General features: G+C 41.3%; 1 protein-coding gene across 1 annotated transcript; it reads right to left on the bottom strand.

The window, feature by feature from the left end:
- Positions 1–4923: 4923 nt before the first annotated feature.
- On the bottom strand, positions 4924–20778 carry apobb.1 (apolipoprotein Bb, tandem duplicate 1). Its single transcript, XM_061091928.1, has 29 exons — positions 20584–20778; positions 19844–19876; positions 19580–19692; positions 19347–19492; positions 19085–19232; positions 18756–18908; positions 18366–18490; positions 18177–18262; positions 17636–18077; positions 17405–17519; positions 17127–17273; positions 16824–17035; positions 16483–16678; positions 16214–16393; positions 15924–16127; positions 15645–15812; positions 15341–15546; positions 14903–15085; positions 14686–14816; positions 14380–14590; positions 14119–14291; positions 13795–13955; positions 13598–13710; positions 13128–13501; positions 6830–12853; positions 6626–6737; positions 6515–6538; positions 6210–6396; positions 4924–6121 (listed from the first exon to the last, which is right to left on the bottom strand). Exons 1-29 carry the CDS (start codon positions 20636–20638, stop codon positions 5132–5134), a joined length of 11412 nt encoding a protein of 3803 aa, XP_060947911.1. The 5' UTR covers positions 20639–20778; the 3' UTR covers positions 4924–5131.
- Between the last annotated feature and the right edge of the window lie 1061 nt (positions 20779–21839).

Raw genomic sequence — 21839 nt, 5'->3', positions numbered from 1 at the left:
TTCTATCCACATGCACGCAAGCACACACACACACACACGTAGGCACACGCGCACGTAGGCACATCAGTGGGCAATTATTGACAATATAGGTTAGGTTTTCAGTTAAGAATTAGTTGAATACCATTGTAATCAAAATGTCAATCAACCTACCTTGGTCTATTCTTAAACACAGGTCTATTAATTAGGCTATATTGTGGTACATAGACAGTCATTGAGGCACAACAATAGTTTTCTGGTTGAATGTTCAGCTCAAGTCTAGAAGGCCCTACAAGTCATGATCAGATGAACATGAATCAGAATAAGTTCAGGTATTGCACATCTTTAGCATACCACACAAAAAGCCACTAGAATGCAGGAAATAACATCTACTTAAACCAAAATTTCCTGGGGGTGGACCTTCAGCTATGTCTTTGCTTCACAGAATGTAACCAATGTTGTCCATCTCCAGTAGGCCGCCCCTATCAACGACTTTGGGCCCCACAAACAACCAGAATGAGTCATGGGTACAACGCCAAATTAATTCCAATTCCCTGATAATTGAGCCACCAACGTGTGTGGCTGGTGCGCGGCAAAATTTTGGTCACCCATGACAAAATCTCACTCCAAGGTTTTTAGTAAAGTTGGCAGCTCTGCGTTTTGAAGTTCTGCTTGTTCTCCTGACAGAGAAGCCAAAGATGTTTGCGTTCTCGTTTCTGAGGTTAGTCAAGTTTAGTATTGTATTTATCTGTTAGTAGTGATTCGCAGGTACCTGTACCTGGTTTGTTAGCTTAGCTCGGCTAGCCCGCAGGCATGATAGCAGCAGTAATAGCGATGCTAACGGAACCGTAGCCTACGGAGTTATTGACCCAACATGAACCGACATGATCCGGGCCACCCAGCAGAGAGAAGCATTAGTTTATGAGGATGAGTGTGTTTGGAGAATAAGCTCCCCCACGTAAGATATCTAATGGTATGTAAAGTTATTTGACTTGAATACGTTACACAGATTATTATTCTGCAGAAACAGATTTACTGTGATCAACTGAAACGTGAGTATTTATAGTAGTACTATATTCAGTTTTTTCCATCGTTAATCTTACCCACCACCTTTTTCCTAAACTGAAATGATTATAATCTGTTGAACTTTGAAGTAATAAACTTTTATTTTGACCATGTAAAAGTCTGTTAAGGAGTTAACCTGGCACATGTATGACTTTACATATCTGTGTATTTGTGTTGACTGTTCCTCTAGGATGTCAAACATGAGACACAACTCGAATCCAACCAGACAGAACACTGAGTCATCACTTCAACACTGACTCCAGGAACAGACATGTTTTCATAACTTACAAACAATCAAAGCAAAGTATTGCACATAATACATAATGTATTAAAAAATATATGCAATACTAATAATGTGGAAGAACTCCATACACTACATTCATTGTCTTGGTAGTGCACAGTTTAATCCAAAACCATATTCAAAATCAGTAGTTGAATATCCACAGAAACTAAAGATGCAGACTTTGTTCATAAGTAACACTTCCTCTACAATAATGCCAAATTTATGTTTCCTATCATTTAATTAGGTACGGACGAGCCTGAAGGACACAGTTTCCCTTTTTAAGTGAACTTTTTTACAACGTTTTGTTTAATAAATTGTGCAAGTTATTTGAGCTATGTGTCTGTCTAATCTTTTTACTTTGTTGCAATCATTTTACTTTAATGCTGTATTATAGGCAACATCTTTGTGTCGCGCTGAGCGCTAAAGCATGTGAAATATATTTGAAATAGGATTTCTGCTCCCTGCTGGCACTGAAAATGCAGCCCATAGTATATCTTACTGGTCTATATAGGCCTACTGCTTATAATAATCAGCTACCTCTATTTTTGTGACAGTGACATGACGTCATACAAAATTGCCCCACCAGAAATTTCAGGTTAAAATCGCTACTGATTTCAGATACAATTAAAACCATAGTGATCATTTTTGTCTGAGTCTCCCCTGTTAGCAGATGATTATTATGATTATAGCAATACTGCAGCAGCAGTGCGAGCTAAGGGGATTATAGGAAACTTCTCTCTGCTTAAATAGACCTCCTGATAAGGTGGGTGTGTATTAGAGATGGTTGTGGGGAGTGAGGTATGTCACATGATGAATGTCACATGATGAATGTCACATGATGTATGTCACATGATTGGAGCAGCGCAGCTCGAGTTGGCTGCCTGAACTGGCTCTGAGGTGTTGCTCCATTCCTCATGCAGATTACCATCTAATTGAAATTTATATGTGTAACATGAATAGGCCTGTGTTAAGTAATGAATATGACAGCTTCATTGATTTATTGTGGTAGGATACAGCTGACTACAGTACACAGTAGATGTAGCGTAGTTCTTTTTGCGGTTCAATCAAAAATTCTATTCCTCTGCTCTTTTCTGTTCAAACAAAGAGGCGTCTTTCTTTATATATTTTATCTTCTTTCCTTATAAATAGCAAAGTATCAGGATAGATTAACTAATCGGATTTGGCTGCTTAAAGAAAAAAATTGCTTTAATATTACTTGGGTGTTGGGAAAAGGGTCATTATCTAATCCAAGAAGGCTTTTCATTAGGGATGCACCGATATGAAAATTCTTGGCCGCTAGCCGATATTTGTTTATTTTGTTTTTGTTGTTATTCATTCACCCTTTTGTGCCAGGAAAATAATTAAATCCTTATTTAAGAAGCACTATTTTAAATTATTTCAGCCATTTATCACTCTTACCTTTTAATGAGCACAAATTCAATCAGATTTATGAAACATCTTTTTTTTTAACTAAACTTTATTTAAAGGAGTATATTATGCCCATTTTACCACAAGTTAATATGGTTCCTTAATGAAATGTCTGTAACATATTTTGGTCAAAATACCACAAGGATAATTTAAAACAGCACCCTTTTTACCCTGTCTAAAACAGCCCTCCTCAGATTGCCCTGTTTTGGGTGTGTGAGTGTACCACAACCAAGGGATGTAATCTGGTTGCCAGATTGGCAGGCTGCAGAAAACATAGTGTAACGGACTGGGTTTATGCTTATGTTTTGTTATGACTTATGTTCAGTTAAGACACCCTGTTAAAGGAGTATTGAGATGTCCTGAGGGTCAGTGAACAGGTTGGGGTGGGGCATGTGACAGTTCTAGAGCAATGGGGTGGGGTTGTGTGGGATGACAGGTTCTCATTGGCTGGCTTGTTGGGGGTCAGGGGTGAATGAGGAAGGAAGTGTCAAAGACGATTGTTGACATAGACAAATATAAAGGCTAGATGTCTCTTCTGCGTTGCCGGCCAACGGAGCCGGACGTCACCACATGGCGGCCATCTTGCTAGGGGGCAGCTCGCTCACCCATAACATTGTGTTGGTAGTGGTAAATAACCATAACTTACTCAATTTTCAACCGATTTTGAAACGGTCTGGTTTGTCATAATCGTCAGAGATTTAGTTATGACACTGCATAAATTATTTTATTTTTTTTAGAAAATAACATAATTATTCATAAGTTTGCAGTGTCATATCTACATCTCTGACGTTTATAACAAACCAGACTGTTTCAAAATCGGTTGAAAATTGAGCAAGTTATGGTTATTTACCACTACCAACACAATGTTATGGGTGAGCGAGCTGCCCCCTAGCAAGATGGCCGCCATGTGGTGACGTCCGGCTCTGTCGAACGAGACATCTAGCCTTTATATATGTCTATGGTTGTTGATGTGTGGAGTGCCGGAGAATGAACAAGGAGTGTGACATGTTCGTGTTGACTTTAATAAAGTTACAAATAAGAGAAGAAGTTCCGTGTCGTCTGTGAGGCGCAGACGTTACAATACCAAGGAACATCGGCCAATTCCATCGGTGAAAGTCAAGTTTATTACCGATACGCTGATGGCAGTAAACGAGGCGAATATCGGCCGCTGCTGATGTACGGCCAATACATCGGTGCACCACTACTTTTCATGTCAAACTGGTTTGGTTTTTCATGTAGGCCTGCCCTATATATTGTAAAGTGTGACTTTGTTAACACTACCACATTAGTCCACTTGATTGGATCGTCAAACAATAACAGTGGACACGCTCACTGATCTGTGTAAAGGATGGAAAAGGACCTGAAAGCCCAGTTAATTGTGTAATTCCCTAAACCTACTGTATGTAAAAGAAAACTGCTCATAAGATCAATTTAAATTTCTTCATCACACAATCTCCTTGATTGCAGATAAGAGAGGAAAACAATACATCTACAGTTGCAACCAAAAGTTTCATCTTCAAGTAAATATGAAGCAGTCATAGGACATGTCAGGATCATTTAGGCCTGCAGCCATTTTCTTGTAAATGCCATTAAAGGTGCTCTTCCGCAGTTCCTACTTTTAGGATTTTTTTTTACCACAGGAACTGTCTAAAGTGCAAAGATGCTTTTGTGTTGGCTGCACATGCTGATTATAAGGCATCATGAGACAGTGTAAAAATCTGACTTTTTGACCTTTGGTTCTACCTTTTTAATTGGCTGTTTGATGTGTTTAGGGTGCTAAACTTTGTAGAGGTTCACATGAGTATTTCACACAGATGTTGTGGCTAGTTTGGTTTCAATGTCTGCTCTGTACTAGTATTTTTGTGCTGTTTGTGATGGATGTATGTAAACCTTTACTGTTGATGCATGTGTAGTAGGCCTATAGTGAAACTCTTTGTTAAAATCCCATTGTGTTGTGTTTGAGTTTTCAATGTAGAAAATTGTTTGGTGGATAATAAGAACAAAGACATACCAAGAGTCAGGAAATTGCTCATTCCCGGTTATTCAAAAGTACCAATTCACTCAGTGATGTAGTTTATAATTCCAGAGGCTGAGTTGCTGTCACACATATAAAGTTTTGATTTGAATTTCATTCAACGTCATGAAGCAGGAAATCACACTACTACAGATGATTGCGTTGATGTATTTTATTGAGTCTGGTAAAGTTTGACATGTACACAATAAAACATCAAAATTGACGTGATACAACAGCTGTTTCTACTAAACCTATTGGTATAAATATGGTTAAAGAACTAATTATCCAGATTCCTTCCAAACATGTTTTCTAAAGAGATGTTAGTTTTTCAGATGTTACACTGTTATTATTACAGCCTCAATTAATTAATGATGGAAGGCAAGTGGAAGGTCAAGCTCAAGTTTTCCTTCACTAACTTTAACGTAGGCTTGAGCTTCCTCTGAAGTTTGCTGCAGGAAAGCAGAGGCAGTGTTATTGAACTGTTCCACAGCATGAATGAGCATGTTCATGATGTTCTCAAATGCATTGTGGGGATCTACATTCAGATAAATCTGGTCAACAACATTCTTCACAAATGTGAAAAGGTTAAGATAGAGGGCATTGATGTTGATGAACACTGCATCTAAATAGTCAGACTTGATAGAGTCAACAAACTCCTGAGATTTCTCAACAACAGCCTTCAGGGTCTCTCCAATTTTCACTAGCATTGTGTCAAGACTCTCCATATTTTTCACAAAGTCCACCAGTTCATCGAATACATTCCTAAACGTTGCTTTGATCTGATCCAAGACCTGACCACCAGTAATTACATCGCCAACTGGCATTCTCAATTTAATGCTGCTGATATTATCAATAAAGAGGTTATAGTAGACTTCCATATTTTCATAGGTAATCTTAATGGTTGCATCTAGCATAGCTGCAATGCTTGTGGTGAGCTTCTTCAGGACCTCAGGAAGAGTGGTCATCTCATCAGAACCGGGCACTTTGAACTGGGTCTCTCTCAGAACCTTAATGACAGCATCCAAGAGGACCTGGACAGTCTTCTGGTACTCAACAATGGTGTTCCTGTAGAAGATTGACAGCTGGCTCATTTGATCGTCATAGTTGATAGCTGCAGCGTAGGCCTCGTTGATGCGGTTAAGAACAGAGTCCTTCAAGTCACTCATCTTTGTTGTGATCTGGTACTTGTCAGCAAACACTGTGAATGAAGAGAGGATGGAGGGGAGTTTCATCTTGAGCTCAGAGAGCAGTACTTTTGGTGCCTCCATGTTGTAAGCAACGTGAAGGGTCATCTTGTCAGCGTTTTTAGGAGATGATCTGATGGCCAAGATGTCAACATCATCCTCTGGGGCAGACTGTTGAAAAGGGGAAAACAGAATATTATTTTAAACATATTTTAAATATATTTAGCTTTTCCAAAAAGGCAATGTTAATGATACTCACAGGATAACGGCCGTAGAATCTAGCGTTCATCTGAGATGGGACTCTGCCGCTGAGCTGAAGGCCGAGGAATCCATTGTGTGGGGTGGATACTGAGCCACTGATACCATCTGTGCGAACGGCAAAACGGATGTTCATGTCGGTGAAAGTAGGACTGGTGATGTCCACAGTCAGGGTGTTGTGAGAGACGCTGGAAGAGAAAGAAAGCATGTTAAATGAAAAATCCAGACAACTTTTCAATCTGATATTTATTATTGTATAAATTAAAGAAATAATAAGACATAAGCAAGAAGAAATAGGAGCCTTACCTGTCATCAGCCTGGCGCCTTTTCCTAAAATATGAAGAAAATTATTTCGTTATTATATCCTTGAGAAGCAGTTTCTGTAACATAATGTGTATTAAATACAAATCCTGTTACCTCAAGGCCTGGGCAATGGCATGATTGACATTCATGGTCATGTCACTATGTGTCAGGACAACCTTGCTATTCATCTTCAGAGCTTCATCCTCAAATGTGGCAGAAGTGGATGCTGTCGAACAACAAATTTTTAGGATTTAGTTTCTGAAGATGCTTGACACAAAAAACAGGTAAATCTATTTGAGTGGGTGTAAATAAACTCACCATCCAGGTCGTATTCCAAGAAGACAATCACAGAGGTGGCAGAGGACTTAAAGGTGATTTTGAAGACTGGAGCATTGCCCTCGATTTCTGCTGCCAGGTTTGTGCTGTACAATGGGCTGATGAACTTCGCGTTGGTAGAGATCTTCTGCTTGTCAGCTGTTACTTCAGCAACAGTTTTCTCAAAGATGGTCAGCTCACCCAGACTGCTGGGCTGAGAGATATCGATCTCAATATCGGCAATCAAGGAAGACACTGGCGTAAAGTCAATGGTTGCCTGGGCAATGTGCTTCCCATTGGTGTTGAAACTGAACAGGTCTGCCTCATTGTTGCTAGTATACTTCAGCACTGCATACACTCTGCTCAGGGAGGCTTCAACGGCAAGATTTTCATTCACATCCAGGCCAAAGAGTTTGTCAGTGCCATGGTTAAGTTTGGCGTCGGCAATAATCTTGGAGGTGGAGCGCAGGCCATCATTATTCAGGTACATATTGAACTCATTATCAAGGACTCCCAATACTAGGTAATCTTCAAGCACTGTTCCATCCATGTTTGCTCTGGTAGATGACTCCATGGAGATATACTCAAAAGCTCCTTCCAGCTTCAGACTGTGGTCAACCTCTGCCTTTCCAACTGCCTTGATCATGGGGATGTTGCAATCAGCCTTCACCCTCAAGGTGGAGACAGCATTTGCTTTGGTTTTGGTGTCTGCAACCAGATTTTGGTTTGCCTCCAGATTGAGAATGGGCAGGGAAATCTTTGCAATAGTAGCCACAGAGACGGCAGGTTCAAAAGTTTCAGTACTCACAGTGATGGAGCTGTCATGAGTGCCTTCAATGTGACGATTTTCAAGGGACAGAGAGTTGGCCAACTTGAGTCCTCTCTTGGTGGTCAGACTGGTAGTGCCATCGAGTTTGGCGTTCAGACCCTCAAACACAGAGACTGTGGTAGCTCCCAGACGGAAGACAATGTTATCTTCAGTGTACAGTCCAGCATTGGCATTCAGATTGAGGATGGCAGACTTGAGGGACAATTCTGTGATCAGATCACCCAGATGGGGAATGTGGACCAGACCCATCACATCCACAAGTGGAGCAGCTTTCCTTTTCTGGTAAACAATCTTGGCATCTACATCAACGGTTTGCTCAGTGGTAGTCAAAATCTTGTCTAATCCAGTCTGCTCATACAAGTTCAGTTCACTGATGGCTGGAGTCTTGAAGTCAACAAAAGGCAGATCTAGCTCAGGAATGCTGATGGGGGATGTCAGGAAGTCAAGATTAGCCTCACCATCCATGGCAACAATGAGGGCAGCCTCATTTTGGTCATTGTTAACAGTTAGGTTGTAATGCATTTTGTACTGATTCAGGCGAGCCACAGCAACTGTGTTCAAATGTTGGATGTCAGGCTTGACGGTAGCTGAGTAGTCATTCTGGAGATCGATCTTAGCGATCAGAGTGTCAAAAATGCTGACCTTGGCATTTCCTTTGTTTTGGAATTCGAAGACAAACTCATTAGGATGGGCAACAATGTTCAGTCCATTGGACAGGACTCCACTGACTACGCCATGCAGTTCTGTGTCATGGTTGGCCTTCAGCTCCGCCTTGAAATCATGAAGGTTGGCGTTTGCAGATGCAACAAGAAGACTGTTTTTGATGAATGGTGTCTCGGCCTCATTGCGTAAATCAACCTTAAAGTATGAAAAGGTGCCCATTTCAGCAGCAATTTGCTGTTTCATCTTTATGATGGCACAGTCTGTGTCGCCAGTGAAAGTTAGAGTGATAATGCTAGGAGTGAGTGACAAGATCAGGTTGCTCTTGTGTTGGCCCTCTTCAGCATTAACTTTGCCAGTGCCTGAATTGTCAAATGTAAGAGTGAGTGTGAGGCCGTCTTGGCGAGCAACGGATTTCTGGGTTAAAGTGGCCTCACTTCTGACATTGAAAATTGGGGTCAACACATGAGTGTAGGTTGTATCGAGAGTAGCAGACATTCCTCCTTCAATAGCAATAAATGCTGTGTTCATAAATTCAGCAGTATAGGGTGTAGTGGTGACCTTAACTGTTGTCTTGGCTTGAGCCTGGCCTGATAGACCATAGAGGGATACAGATGCCTGATGGTCAACTCCGAGAGCAAGATGGTCAAACTTCAGAGTCTCGGCTACAACGACACGACTCATTTTTGGGAGTCCAATCTGGGCAGTGGAGTCAAGTTTGTAATTAAGACTTTCAAAGCTTGGAGATGTGGCCTGGGAGGTGAAGAATCCAGAGAACTTAGGTGACATGTCACTCTCAGTGGAGTTCTGGAACTCAGCAGAAGTCTTGATGGTGTAGATAGGAGTGATGAATTTGATCTCACCAAAGAGTTTACCAAAGCATGGGAACATGAACTCACTTGGGATGGTTGGCAGCTTACCAGTAGGAATCTGAAGAGACTGAACAAGTTTTTCTAGAGGAACTTCTGGGAAGGCAGGGAAATCCATCGCGGGAAGAGTGAATTCTGGAAGAGAAAGCTCAGGCATGGGGGGGAGGTAGGTCATTGTCAGATCTCCAAAGAAAGCATCAACATCAGGAATTTGGATGTCAAGGTTTACAATCATATCAATAAGCTCAAGGATTTTCTGCTTGATGTCATCAAAGGAAATTGTGGTGGCCTTTACTGCTTGGAAGCCCAGGATGGTGAATTCAGGGATGTCCAATTGTGTTGGGATTTCAATGTGTTCGAGCGTATCCATGCTGAACATAATGGAAGGCACAACAAGATCAGTAAACGGAACGGTGAAGGATGGCGTGGCCAACTCAGCTTTTTTCAGTTCTCTGATTAGGCCATCAGCAATCTGCTGCATCTCGCTTATGATCTTTTGCTCAGGTAACACAGACTTTACCATCTCAACCGTGCTGTTGAATACTTCAGTGACGATGGTTACAACCGTTGTGTAGTGCTCCCTCACAGAGTCCAGACAACTGTTAATCACAGCGTTGACATCCAGATTTGTTAATTCCTGTTTCACAAATTCAGCACAGCTCTTCAGGTTCTTCAGCAGGTTCTCGTCAATGACATCCTTGACTGATTTAATCATCTCTGCAATTTTGATGTCTCTCACACGCTCCGTGAAGCCTTTAAGAGAGGACAAGGCCAAATTGACAAAATCTCTTGTTGCTGCAAGTTTCTGGCCAATTTCAAAATCTCTGATGAACTCATTCAGGTATACTTCGCACGTAGAAACAATTTGATTGAGAGAGTTAACAAAGTCGTTGTAATTAAATGATGTCAGCTGTCGCACAACAGTTTCAATATACATATTAAGCTGTTCAATTATATCCTTGACGTCAGTTGATTTCAAGTAGTCGATTGCACTCTGGAACATTCCCATGAATTTGGTTGGTATATCTGCTTCCTTCACCTTGTTGACGACAGCTTGGATGGTTTCCTGAATTTTGAACTGCTCGATGAGCTCGACAGCCTTTTCCAAGGCAGCTTGAACCATTTTGTCAGCCTCAAACTTGACGATTAACTCTCTCAACTTGGCATAGAAGGTGTTGATCTTGCCGATGATGTCAAGGTCCTCAATCATTTTCCGAACATAATCTCTTACATTGCTGAGAATCTCTGAGGGAATCTGACTAATGAGTTCCTCAAAGTGAGCTCTGAAGTTCATAGATGTAATGTAACTTTTCAGTTCAGCAACAAAGTTTTGCAAGTCAAAGGTCTCAACCATTTGCTTAATCTCTGACATGATTGTCTGTAGTTTAGCTTGGATTTCATACTTGGCATCAATGTCAAGCAGGAAGGCAATGCTGCTGCCCTTCAGTTTTTCCAGGTCAAACTGCTGGACCATCTCCCTTACGGTGTCAATCACATACACAACCAGAGCCTTGATGTCATATTCCTCGTTAAAGGCATTCAGATGTTGCTGGATACTCTGAGCGAGTGTTTCAGGGAGGCTGCCACTAAGAAGTTCTTCCATCATACCAACAAATTGTTGGATGTAAACAGTTAGATCAGCCAGCAGTTTTTCAAAGGTAACCTTCAGGTTACTTAAAGAAGCCTCCACATCGTCCATGGAAATTGCATATTCTTGGGTAAGATCAGTGAAATACTGCTTAAGTTGGTTTACTTTGCCTTCAATATTCAATTGGGAAACAAAGTCACTCACATGCTGGGGAAGAGCCTCAAGTTTAGCCTTTATCTCCTCGTTGTTGATGCAGTCTTGCAAAGTCTCAGCAACATACACGATGAAGCCTTTCACAGTTTCCAAGAGGGCAGGGAGATTGTTAAAAAGAGGGATCTGAATGATATGACTGTCTGTGTTCTTGTCGTACTTGAGGAAGCCAGAGATGGTGAATTCCTGGTTGTCTGCAGAATCTATGTTGATGAGGTTTGTGAGGATGGTGCCAGAGACTTCAATTCCAGTTCTCTCAGGGGTATTGTACACACTCATGTCCTGATTGAAGACATGCTCATTCATTTTAGATTTCATTCTAAAACTGGTCTTCTGCTCTTGGGGTGTCAGAACAGTGTCCATTTTGTTGTCGAATGTGGTCTCAAGGGAAAAGCCAGTATCTAACTGCTGGGTTACTGATGCTCTGCACTCATGTGAACTAGCAAGAGCCAGAGGTTGAGCTTTCAGGAGGAACTTGCCATACAGCTGAGCACTGTGCTTTCCGTATGCGTTGATGTCTCCATCACCGTTGACAACAGCATCGAGGTTGAAATCAAAAGGAACAACGCTGCAGCGGATGGTGTGATCAAAGCGCATTGGCTGTGAGTTGAAACGGGCATCGTTGGAGAGCCTGGCAGCAAGACCAACAACTTCCAGCTCGGTATTCTGGTTCATGTGGGTTCCAAAGAGTTTTCCAGTGGTGCTACACTTTGCATTTGCAGTCATATCAGCATACATCACCTGATAGATGTGCTTGATCTCTTCCTCACCGTAGAGGGCTTTCAGGCTTCCGGTCAGGTCCATCTTGTACAACTCTGCCTGCAGCTGAGCCTCATTAATGAAGTTGACAGCCAGAAGTCTCAGGTTGTTATTAACATTGGCAGAAGCGGTGTAGGGTTTCATGTTGATGAGGATATCATGGGTGTAAGAGGCATACTCGCTGGCTGTGGCCTCAGCCTTTGAGCTGATGTCTAGGCTAGCAAGAGTAATCACGAGAGTATTTGCATTGTCTACCTTGACATCACTCATTGCAGCCTTGTTGTTAATAGATAAAGTAGCTCTGGAAGCATCAAGCTCAGCATTGAAGCTGTTTTCTAGGGACAGGGGGCTCTGCAGGGTGTTTTTTCCACTTGTGATCAAACCGTCCTTGTTCATCTTCAGAACAGCGTTGTGAATAGCTTCATTCTCAAGAAGTTTCAAGGTGGCATCGCTGTTTACAGCCAGACCATTGACATCAAGAGTGGCAGTCAGCAGAGAGGAAACACTGTTTTCAGTCTGGTCGGCATTTGTCTCGATCCTAATGACGACTTCACTTGCACCAGCTGAGGCTTCAGCCTGGTTGCGAATCTTCATGCCGAGAGCAAGGACAATGGCATCACCTTTCAATGACAGCTTGCTTTCTTTGAAGGAAAGCTCACCAACATGTGTCAAGAGGTTTTCAAAGGCATTGGTGTTAGACACAAGAGAGAATTCACCATTGGCAAGGGATGCTGCGATTGTGTTCTGAGCATTGATAACTGTGGAGTCAATCTGGACGGTAGAATCAAGCTTTGCTTCTTGCCTGAATGGGAAGATGGTGAATGACTGGGTGGAGATGGTTTTGCCGTACATGGGTCCAGCCTTGAACATTGCATCAAACTTGCTATCAGCAGAGATTTCCTCAGTGTTGAATCCAGTCATGCCTGTGTGCTCTAGTGCGACATTGAGACCAAATGGACTTGTGGCTTCAATCTTGCTGCTTGATTTCAAATTGAGTTTATCAGTGAAGGTTGCGTCTTCAGTTATGCTAACACTGGCTTCAATGAATTTATGGACCAAAGAGCTTTTCAATTGAGCATTAATGGAATCAGTTGTCATCAACATTCCTGAGCCTAAATAAGAGACAAAAGAAGAAAATATGCATAGTGTGAATCATTGGGTAAAATACCAAACACAATATGCACAATCAACTGCTGTATCAGCAGAGATCAGTGCATTGTTATATTGTTGCACTGTTACTGAAATAAGCCACGTAATATATCATCAGTGGGAAAAGGAAACTGTTACATGAATCTGTTCCACTAAAAGTGAACAACACATCACTTACAATGTAAATTTAGAATAACATGGATGTAAGAAATTATTAATAATTTAAATCTGAATTACCTTCAATCTTTATTGACAGGACGTCAATTGGGGAAGTTCCTTTCACGTCAAACTTCGCTGAGTAGCTTGGTGTTTCCACCACATCTTTGCCAGCAGAAAATGAGGCCTCTGCATCATAAAGGTTGCTTTTCATCATAGATGAAACTTCAGCTTTGCCGAAAAGAGGAATAGACAGAGCAAGACGCTTGGGCACAACAAGTTCTGGGATTGGAATCTCCATGGAGACAATCTCGAGGCCGAACTGAGGCAGAGACAGGCTAGGTGTGGTCAGAGCTGCTGGGAAGTTAAGCTCCTCTGTGGTCTTTCCTCCGAGAGGGAGAGGGATAGTGATGGTGAAATGCTCATTGTTGAAGTAGTATGAAGCCTTAGCCTCACTGTTAAAAAATACAAAAATAAAATGCATTAAGGTTTAGAAAATAATAATAATAGTCATTTGTAGCATTTAGCACCATGAAATGTTCCACACTTACGTATTCAGGAACAATGTCTCTGGCAGAGAAATCGCAGGCATATCAGGTACTCTGACATTCTGGATGTAAGGGAGGTGGTCAGCACCATAATTGTCCATGTAGTTGTTCGCAGCCTAAAAAGACAAGAGTTTTTTAATGCCTGCTTTACTTATTTTTTCAAAACAAAAACCTACAAATCTTAAATCCAAGACGCTTACCTCGCCAAACTTCTGGAAGATGTCACGGACTTTCATGTCTGCCTCTCCCACATGTGCGTCAAGCAACTGGTTGCCATACTTCTCCAACATGTCAGCACTTGGCAACATGGTGGTCTGGGCGTTCACATCAGACTTGAATTCAACTTCAAACTTGCTGGCATCTGCAACAGTACACAGATCAATTAAATCTACGTACTTCAAAATTTGATCTCACGTCACATGTCACGGTGTCATGTGTTGCTACATTTAGGATGTGACGTTACTATAGAAAGAATCGTTTTAACGGAATATTATTCTAAGAAAGGCAGGTGGAAAATACATTACCATATTTAATCTCGACCGTCTGTTTAGAGACGGCGTCCTTTACTTTGATTTCACTCTCAAGCTCCAGCTCCAATTCTTCACCATGCTTCATGTTAGCTGTGACAGTGGCATCAGCATTGAGTGAGGGGACAAGAAGCTGGACTTGCAGCATTGCTTCCTTCATGGCCTTCAGACTGAAATGTGTACCAATTGGTTAGTGTCAATTTAATGACAAGAGTGACATTAATGTTATTTGATGAGGATTAATGGCTGATTTCTTACTTGGCGCGGCCAACCAGGGAGAGCTGAGGGATGTTCTTGTTTACAAAGTCCAGAGAGATTGAATGAGTTCCTTTGCCCTTGGTGTTTCCATCAACAACACCCAGCCTGAGTCCAGCCTCTACATCGTAGTCGGGGATCTTTAAGTCAGCTGTGACGACATTCTTCCTTCTGTTGTACTTCAGCATTGCTACGGCCTCAGTGGGCTCTGCACCTGTTGTTGGGAGACCAAGAGTGTAATTTTAAGCTTGTGGGCCACTTCAACAGTGGAAGGATTTGATCATATTGTCCAAATGTACTGCAACTTACCTTCAGCCCTCACAATGAGCTTCACAGAGTCAACCTTCTGCCTGCCCTCTTCTCCCTCCCTGAGGAGCTCGTAGGCAACAGTGGCTGTGTACTCAGTGACTTCGCCAGTAGGGTGGAGCTCCACAGCAAATCTACCAAGGTGAATTAAATACATCTTGTTTAAACAAGTTCATTTCAGAAATGATAATTAGTGGGTGTTTCAGAAAATGTTGCTTACTTGCTGTCTCCAGTGAAGGGGAAGTAGGGGGTTGTCTCTTGAGAGGAAGCATCAATGTACTGCAGAGCGGTGCAGTATTTCATTCCAGCGAAGAAAGGAGTGCACTCACTCACATCAACCTTGTCCATCACTGTTGGGGGGATGGTCATCACCTCTTTTCCAGTCACGGCCACCAGGGTGTTTCTAAAATTTAAATGGAGAAAATTTTAAATCTGAAATTTGGCTATTATCTTAAATTTAAACATGGCAAAGTTGATGACACAAAGTAAAGGCTGTTGTACTTAAGATAACACAACATTGCTTCTATTTCTTGAATGTTCCCTTGTGAAACATCATGGTACACTTTGTACTTCAGGTTAGCTAGATTAACAGCTGCATTTCAACCAATGTTGCAGAGAAACTATTACTTGTATAATATTTGAAAGCTCTATGGCTTACGTCATTTTGATGAGCTTTGTGGGATTCACTGGTGCAGGGATGGTCAGCTTGACTGAGTCACGTTCCATGGAGATCTTGGCACTGAGTCCACTCTCGTGGAAAATGTTGGTGTGCATCTCTAATCCAGAGTCGACATATTCAGGGATGTGGGATCCAACCTGAGTTACAAACTCAATGCCAGCAGAGGGCATGAATGCAACTTCACTCTGCGTGGACAAAACAGGACAAATATAAATGGTTTTGTTGATGTTGTGAAATTTAAAATATTTGTGTAAGATTTATAAGCACATTTAGGGATTTTTACCATATCACGAGCAATGTGAAGTCCACCCTTGATACCAGGAGTGAAGGTACCAGACAGTGCAATCCTCAGAGGCACACCAGTTAGAGTGGACAGGAAGAATTCATTGTCCATGAACATGTAGTGGGCAAAGATTGTATTGTCAGTCTTGGTCATCAAAGCCTTCATTAGCTGTAGGAAATAAAAATACACAGGACATTTAAATCATAAACTGTTTATAAAACATAAAATTGTTTAAATGCTCTTTAAAATAAGAACACTAAAATTCTAACACTTCCTTACATCACCAGGGAACATCTTCATCATGCTGTCGATCATCATTGTAGCAGAGTAGGCCATCTCCTGAATTTCGTTGGTCTTCAGATATCCCAGCTCATTTCCCAGAAGTTTCATGTAAACCATGGCCTCAGGAGACTGAGCAGACTTCAGTTCACCCACAAGTTTGTTCAGGTTGCTTCCGATCTGTTTCACAAAGTCCTGGGTGGCCTGTGCATATATTACCAAATTAATCACTCGCCTAAAAACAAGATATTCAACACACTTTCTTTATACAAACAAGTTTCTTTGAATACCTGTCTCTTCATCCTGTCCTTCTTCAGAGCAGGAATTATAGTCTGCAGCATCTCACTAACTTTCAATGGCATGTTTTCAGATACAAAGAACATTGTCTTCATGGCAGTGTCAGGGAAGAATCCATTCTGTCCAAACAGGGCTTCAACTGTTGGCTCAAATCCTTGGCCCTCCATTCCAAACTGTAAAGGTGACACATTTATAACACTTACTATCACAACTAGACACAACTTGTCACGTTTCAAAATGTCTGATGGCACAACATATTTACCTCAATCATGTCCATATCATAGCCAAAGGCCTTGAGAGTCATCTCAAGCATGACTTCCTTGGGCAGATAGCTGGTACCCTCAAAGATCATGTTTCCCTCCACAGATCCCATCTTGTAGTTGCGAGAGAACTTGGTGGGGTCCATAGTGGCTCCAATCTCATTTCCCTGCAGGGCATCACGGATCTTCTGTCTCAGTCTGTTGGAGAGAAAAATACATGTTAAAGTTAAGCCAATGATGGTGTCAGGGGACATATTCACCACTAGGTTTCGCAACTAAAAGGTGAAACAAAAATTAAAAAATAAAAACATTTAAAATTAAAGCTGCAGATATTTTTGCTTACTCTTGGGTCTCAGGCTCAGTTGAGGACAAAATGTTGGTGATGTAGGAGATGACAAAGCTCTTGGCTTGTTGGTCTTGTTCAAGGGGCAGGGCAGCCGCCAGCTGAGCCAGTTCACTTGGCTGGGGGTTCTTCATAAGTACCAGATACGCAGCCACGCGCTTTTGCAAGGGGGTGGTACCGTCCAGAACTACCTGCATGAGAATCTCTCTACCCTGTGACAACGAGGGTTCAACATGATTAGAATCAGTCATGCAGGAAAATTATTCTAATAAGCTGTAAAACCAATTAATCAATTTGTCTTGCCTCCTCAATGACGGGAATCAGCCTGAACGCTTGGATGGCAGCCTGCTGCACAGCCAGAGAAGCCTCAGGTTTGTTCACACACTGGATCACAGCGGCTCTCAGTGCAGGACTAGCAGAGGACATAGCTGGAGCCATATTTCCAATAACCTATAATCAAAAGGAAAGTGATCATTATCTTCACTGGACTGAATCTAAATTCATGCAAAGTATAAGTCAGTGCTTCCGTTGCTCTTAATCACGTCATTCATATCCTTGAAGAAACTGGGTGAGACACTTACCCTCAAATACATGAAAGTGGTTTCCTGGTCACCGGAGCAGTCGCCCAGATGAGAAGCCATGAACTCAGCCACAGAGTGAATCTCAGGGGTCAGTTTTCCTTCAGCCTTGTAGAACCTGTTGAAGAGAGAATATGAAACAAATATTTTTTAACTTTGTTTTATTTAACACTCAGCTAAAACATTATTCAGTCATTCTTTTGCTGAGTATAACTCATGGTTAACATCACTCACCTCTTGACGATATTGCTCAGGGCATACAGGATGGGCTTGCTGGGCTTGTGTTTGGCCATCTCGAGCATGTCATTGATCAGGAGGGCAGAGGGATTGGACACGAGTCCCAGAGCAAACACAGCAGCATCAACCTCGACTGCAGAGCTGTCGAAGGTTCTGAGGATCTGCATGATGGCACTGCTGCACTCAGGGGTTCCACACTGGGCCAGAACCTGGTAGGTCAGGACCGGGGACACTTCAAGAGCCTCGGGAATGGCGGGACTCAGGGTCTCGGCCTTCATTCCACGGACCATGGTGACAAGCTTGTGGAAGAGGTTGGCCCTCCTCTCACCCTCGGCCTCGGGCAGATTGGTCAGCTCTCTCAGGAGGTTCAGACCATCTTTATCCTGGAAAGCACTCTTGTCATGGACAGCTTCCATGTGAAGATCCTTGGCAACATCACCTGTGATACACAAGAAAGGTGGGGAATCTGAGTTACATCTAATGATCCTTTTCAAACAGCTCTAAATCCAAACAATATAAATCAAACAATGGAGCTTACTGTGATCGAAGACTCTGTCGTTGTAAGGAGTAACCTCAACCAGAGTGAGTTCTTGCTTTCCAACGTTGGTAACTCCATATTCTCCCCTGTAGGAAGAACATTTATCCTTAAATATGCCACACAAGTCATATGAGACGGATCAGTACATAAACCTTTCTAAAGGAGCATCTAGTATATGGCTTCTCTTACTTATGTGAGAAGGGAATGAGGATGTGGTTCTCAGTGCAGGATCCAGAGGTCATGTGTTTGTTCTCATTGTCGAACTTGTAGTTGCATGTCTGGGAGCTTCTGACCAGCTGAGAAAGAGGGTAGTGCTGAAAGACAGAAAACATAATGACGTTAGTGTCGTGGAATATTGGAGTTATATGAATATGATTGTTCTAATTGTCATTTTTGAATTACAACAACAAAACCATGTTTCTTGTTTTTTCCACATCGCTGTGGCTATAGACAACCATTAGTTTTACACCTAATTTACTTCTCTCAAGGAAATCTGTAATTTCTGATTTGAGATATTCTAGCTCACTAAAGGTGCTTGAAAGGTCATGAAGCAGCTTTTATCACCACGTTTCCACTTACCATGCCAGAGATCAGTGCCAGCGGGCTGGTGTGCTCTTTCACTGGGAGAAACTCGTCACATTCGGACAGATCCCTGTTCAAGGTGATGTCAGTTGCAATGTCCTCTCTTGCGTTGACCGTGGAATGGGTCTTGCACATGCCGTGGATTGTGGGCTGAAAGTAAGAGATAAAGATGATTAGAAGTAAAGTTTGTGTTAAATGTACTATAAAAAGCTTTATAATACGTTTTGGTGAATACCATAAAGTATAGATAACTTGGTGTTAAACTGTGATATTAAAATATTTCTCAAGATGCGTATTAGAGGGCATTTTTTAGTAAATTAATTTACCATAATCTTATTCTTGTCTTCTTCCAACAGAGGAACAGCCAGAGCAGAGATGATTCCTCTCTTGATGTTCAGGATGGTTAAAGTCTCACCTTCCTCGGGGTACAGTTTCACATCGTACACACCCTCAACCACAACCTTCAGAGGGTATCTGAAAGAAAACAGCGTATTTAAATGTTGTTATTTGTGCAATAGCTCCATAAATACCTAAAGTTGTGCGATAAAATGTTAACTAGACATTGGGGATTTTCATGGAGTCACATACTTCTCCATTTCAGCAGCAAAGGCGTCGGAGCCGGCAGCAGGTCTGAACACGAGGTTTCCCTCTGTGTCCATGTCAGCGACCTCGCTCAGCATACAGTCAGTGGTGCGGACGATGTAACTGCAAGTCTGAGGCACTTCGATTTCAACCTGTGAGAGAAGGTAAATGTTTGATTTGTCTTTGGGGAATTGTTTGTTTTTTTACAGCGGATGATTGTGAAAGATTTTTCCTCGTACCTTGCAAGAGCCTTTGGGTCCATTCTTCAGAGTGGAAGCTCCGTTGATGGCGTTCAAAGATTCGGCTTCATAGCGATACTCATACTTGTGCAGGGTCTTGTACCTTGTGGCCACTGGAGAAGAAAATCAACAATTACAAGGGAGAAGCAGTGTTTTATGGAAAATATATATTATTATAAATAATAATAATAAAGACACAAAAACACAAAAGTTTAACCGTAAAATTTTAAATCTTGATCCCTGAAGCAGTCTTGAATAACTTACACAGGCAGGTTGGCACATCTTCGTCTTGGGCAACTGTTCAGGAAATAAGTTGGACAATGTAGGTTTTTAGTCATTTTAATGCAATTGAGGATCTCTACATGTCAAATTAAATAAATACATTTTATTAATACATTTTTTTTAGCTGATGCTTTAATCTAAAGCGACTTAAAATAAGTGCGTTCAGCCATGAGGGTACAAACTCAGAACAACAACAATCAAGAAAATAAAATGTTCTTAAATGAAATGAAATCAATTGCTAACTAGAGTTACAACAGCCCCTCAGTCCTAGGTCATAATATTATTTCATGGCACATAAGGATAATGGTTTTAACATTTGTTGTTTTAAAGAAAGTTATTAATAATAATGCATTGTATTCTGACAGCACTTTTCATATGTAAAATGCAGCTCAAAGTGCTTTACGATAAAATAAAAGACATGAAATGACATCGATCTATAAGAATAAAACTAAAGATTTAGGATTAAAATAAAACTAGCAGAAGGTATAAAAATGAAAAATAAATACCATGAAGACGATGGTGTTAAAGAAAGAATATATAATGTAATTAAAATCAAGATCAAAGAAATAAGTCTTGAGTTGTTTCTTAATTTCTTAACTTACATTTAAAGATTTGTAAAAAGACGGATGTTACAATGAATTTTTAGGAAATAATCTGATTAAATAATTTATAGCACAAAAGCTGAAAAGAAAAACTTGGAAAACAGCGGATTCTATACTCACAAGCCAAAGCAGATGTACTGAGGAGCAGCAGAAGACAGAGCTTTGAATCCCCCATGTTGGGTTGGTTAAGCTCGCTTCTTGGGTCTGGCGAGTACTCAGATGAGACTGATTCCTAAGCCTCAGCTCAGGTCTTTTATACCCACGGCCGGGCTCGGTCACAGCACTGGGAGACACAGACAACGGTTTGAACGCTCAAAGTCCACCCCAGCCTCCTGTGTGGAGGGACAAAGGGAAAAGGTTCGAAAGGATCTCATATCTCGGGCTTGCAAAACTGATCATTTGTGATCAATCTGTGAAATGTCTCCTTTTTGCACCATTACAGGTTTTAGACAAACAGAACTCTGGATGAGATATTTGAATTGATTAAAGCACATTAAAGCTCAGTCTTATCAGATACTTATGGTTTTATGATACTTTATTACTTGTAATATAATTTAGATATCTCATTTGTATAACAATAATTGGATTTACTGCAATTTACTGCTATTCGTTGTGAGTATTCATGTGATAAGAAGTGATAGACTACAGAAGCTTGTCTTGACTTTTACTCTTTTCACAGTAAATCTGGGACAAAATACATGTCCCAGTGTTTGAAATGTCCACAACCAGGCAGATGTTGTTAATCTTTTGCGAACAAGTCAATCAATGAATTTGACGAGCCAACAGCAGCAGCATGAATTGGGTCACTCACAGGCGCTGATTAGTGAACCATGTGTGATCAAGGCGTGCTGAAAATACAAAGTCCCTCAAGATGTGAAAAAGATGATAAACTTATCAGCTGCTTTATCCCTTGATGATATTAACCCCCACCCCACCCCACCCCTTCAGTCCCCCCCAAAACAGAAGAAAAGACAAAGATATCTGCAGGCAACAGTTCCTCTGTTCCTCTGTGTCATGTAAAGTTTGAGTAGATCTTTTATTCACTTGTTACTTCAAGAGGCACAGTTCACATTGATGACGTCAGTTTTTATCTGCAGTTACCGTTGTGCTCAATTCTACTTTTATTTTATATCTGAGCACATTTATTATACACATCCCTACACATATTGTAGCTAGAGTCTCAAATTTGAATGTGAATGTGTGTAATAATTGTAATTACAAATAAACATAGTTGTAGTACTTACAGTGTAGCACCTTGTACAAGAGTCAGATGCTTGTTGTTCTGCTTCCACTGCCACGAGCCAAAATGAAAAACAGCAAAAACATTTACCAAACTTTGACATGGTTCTGATGATGGACTTTAAACCACACAGATT

This window comes from Limanda limanda, chromosome 18, assembly GCF_963576545.1.
Source record: "Limanda limanda chromosome 18, fLimLim1.1, whole genome shotgun sequence".
Classification (NCBI taxonomy): domain Eukaryota; kingdom Metazoa; phylum Chordata; class Actinopteri; order Pleuronectiformes; family Pleuronectidae; genus Limanda; species Limanda limanda.
The sequence above is the reverse complement of the archived record's forward strand: the minus strand, read 5'-3'. Positions and strand labels throughout refer to the sequence as shown.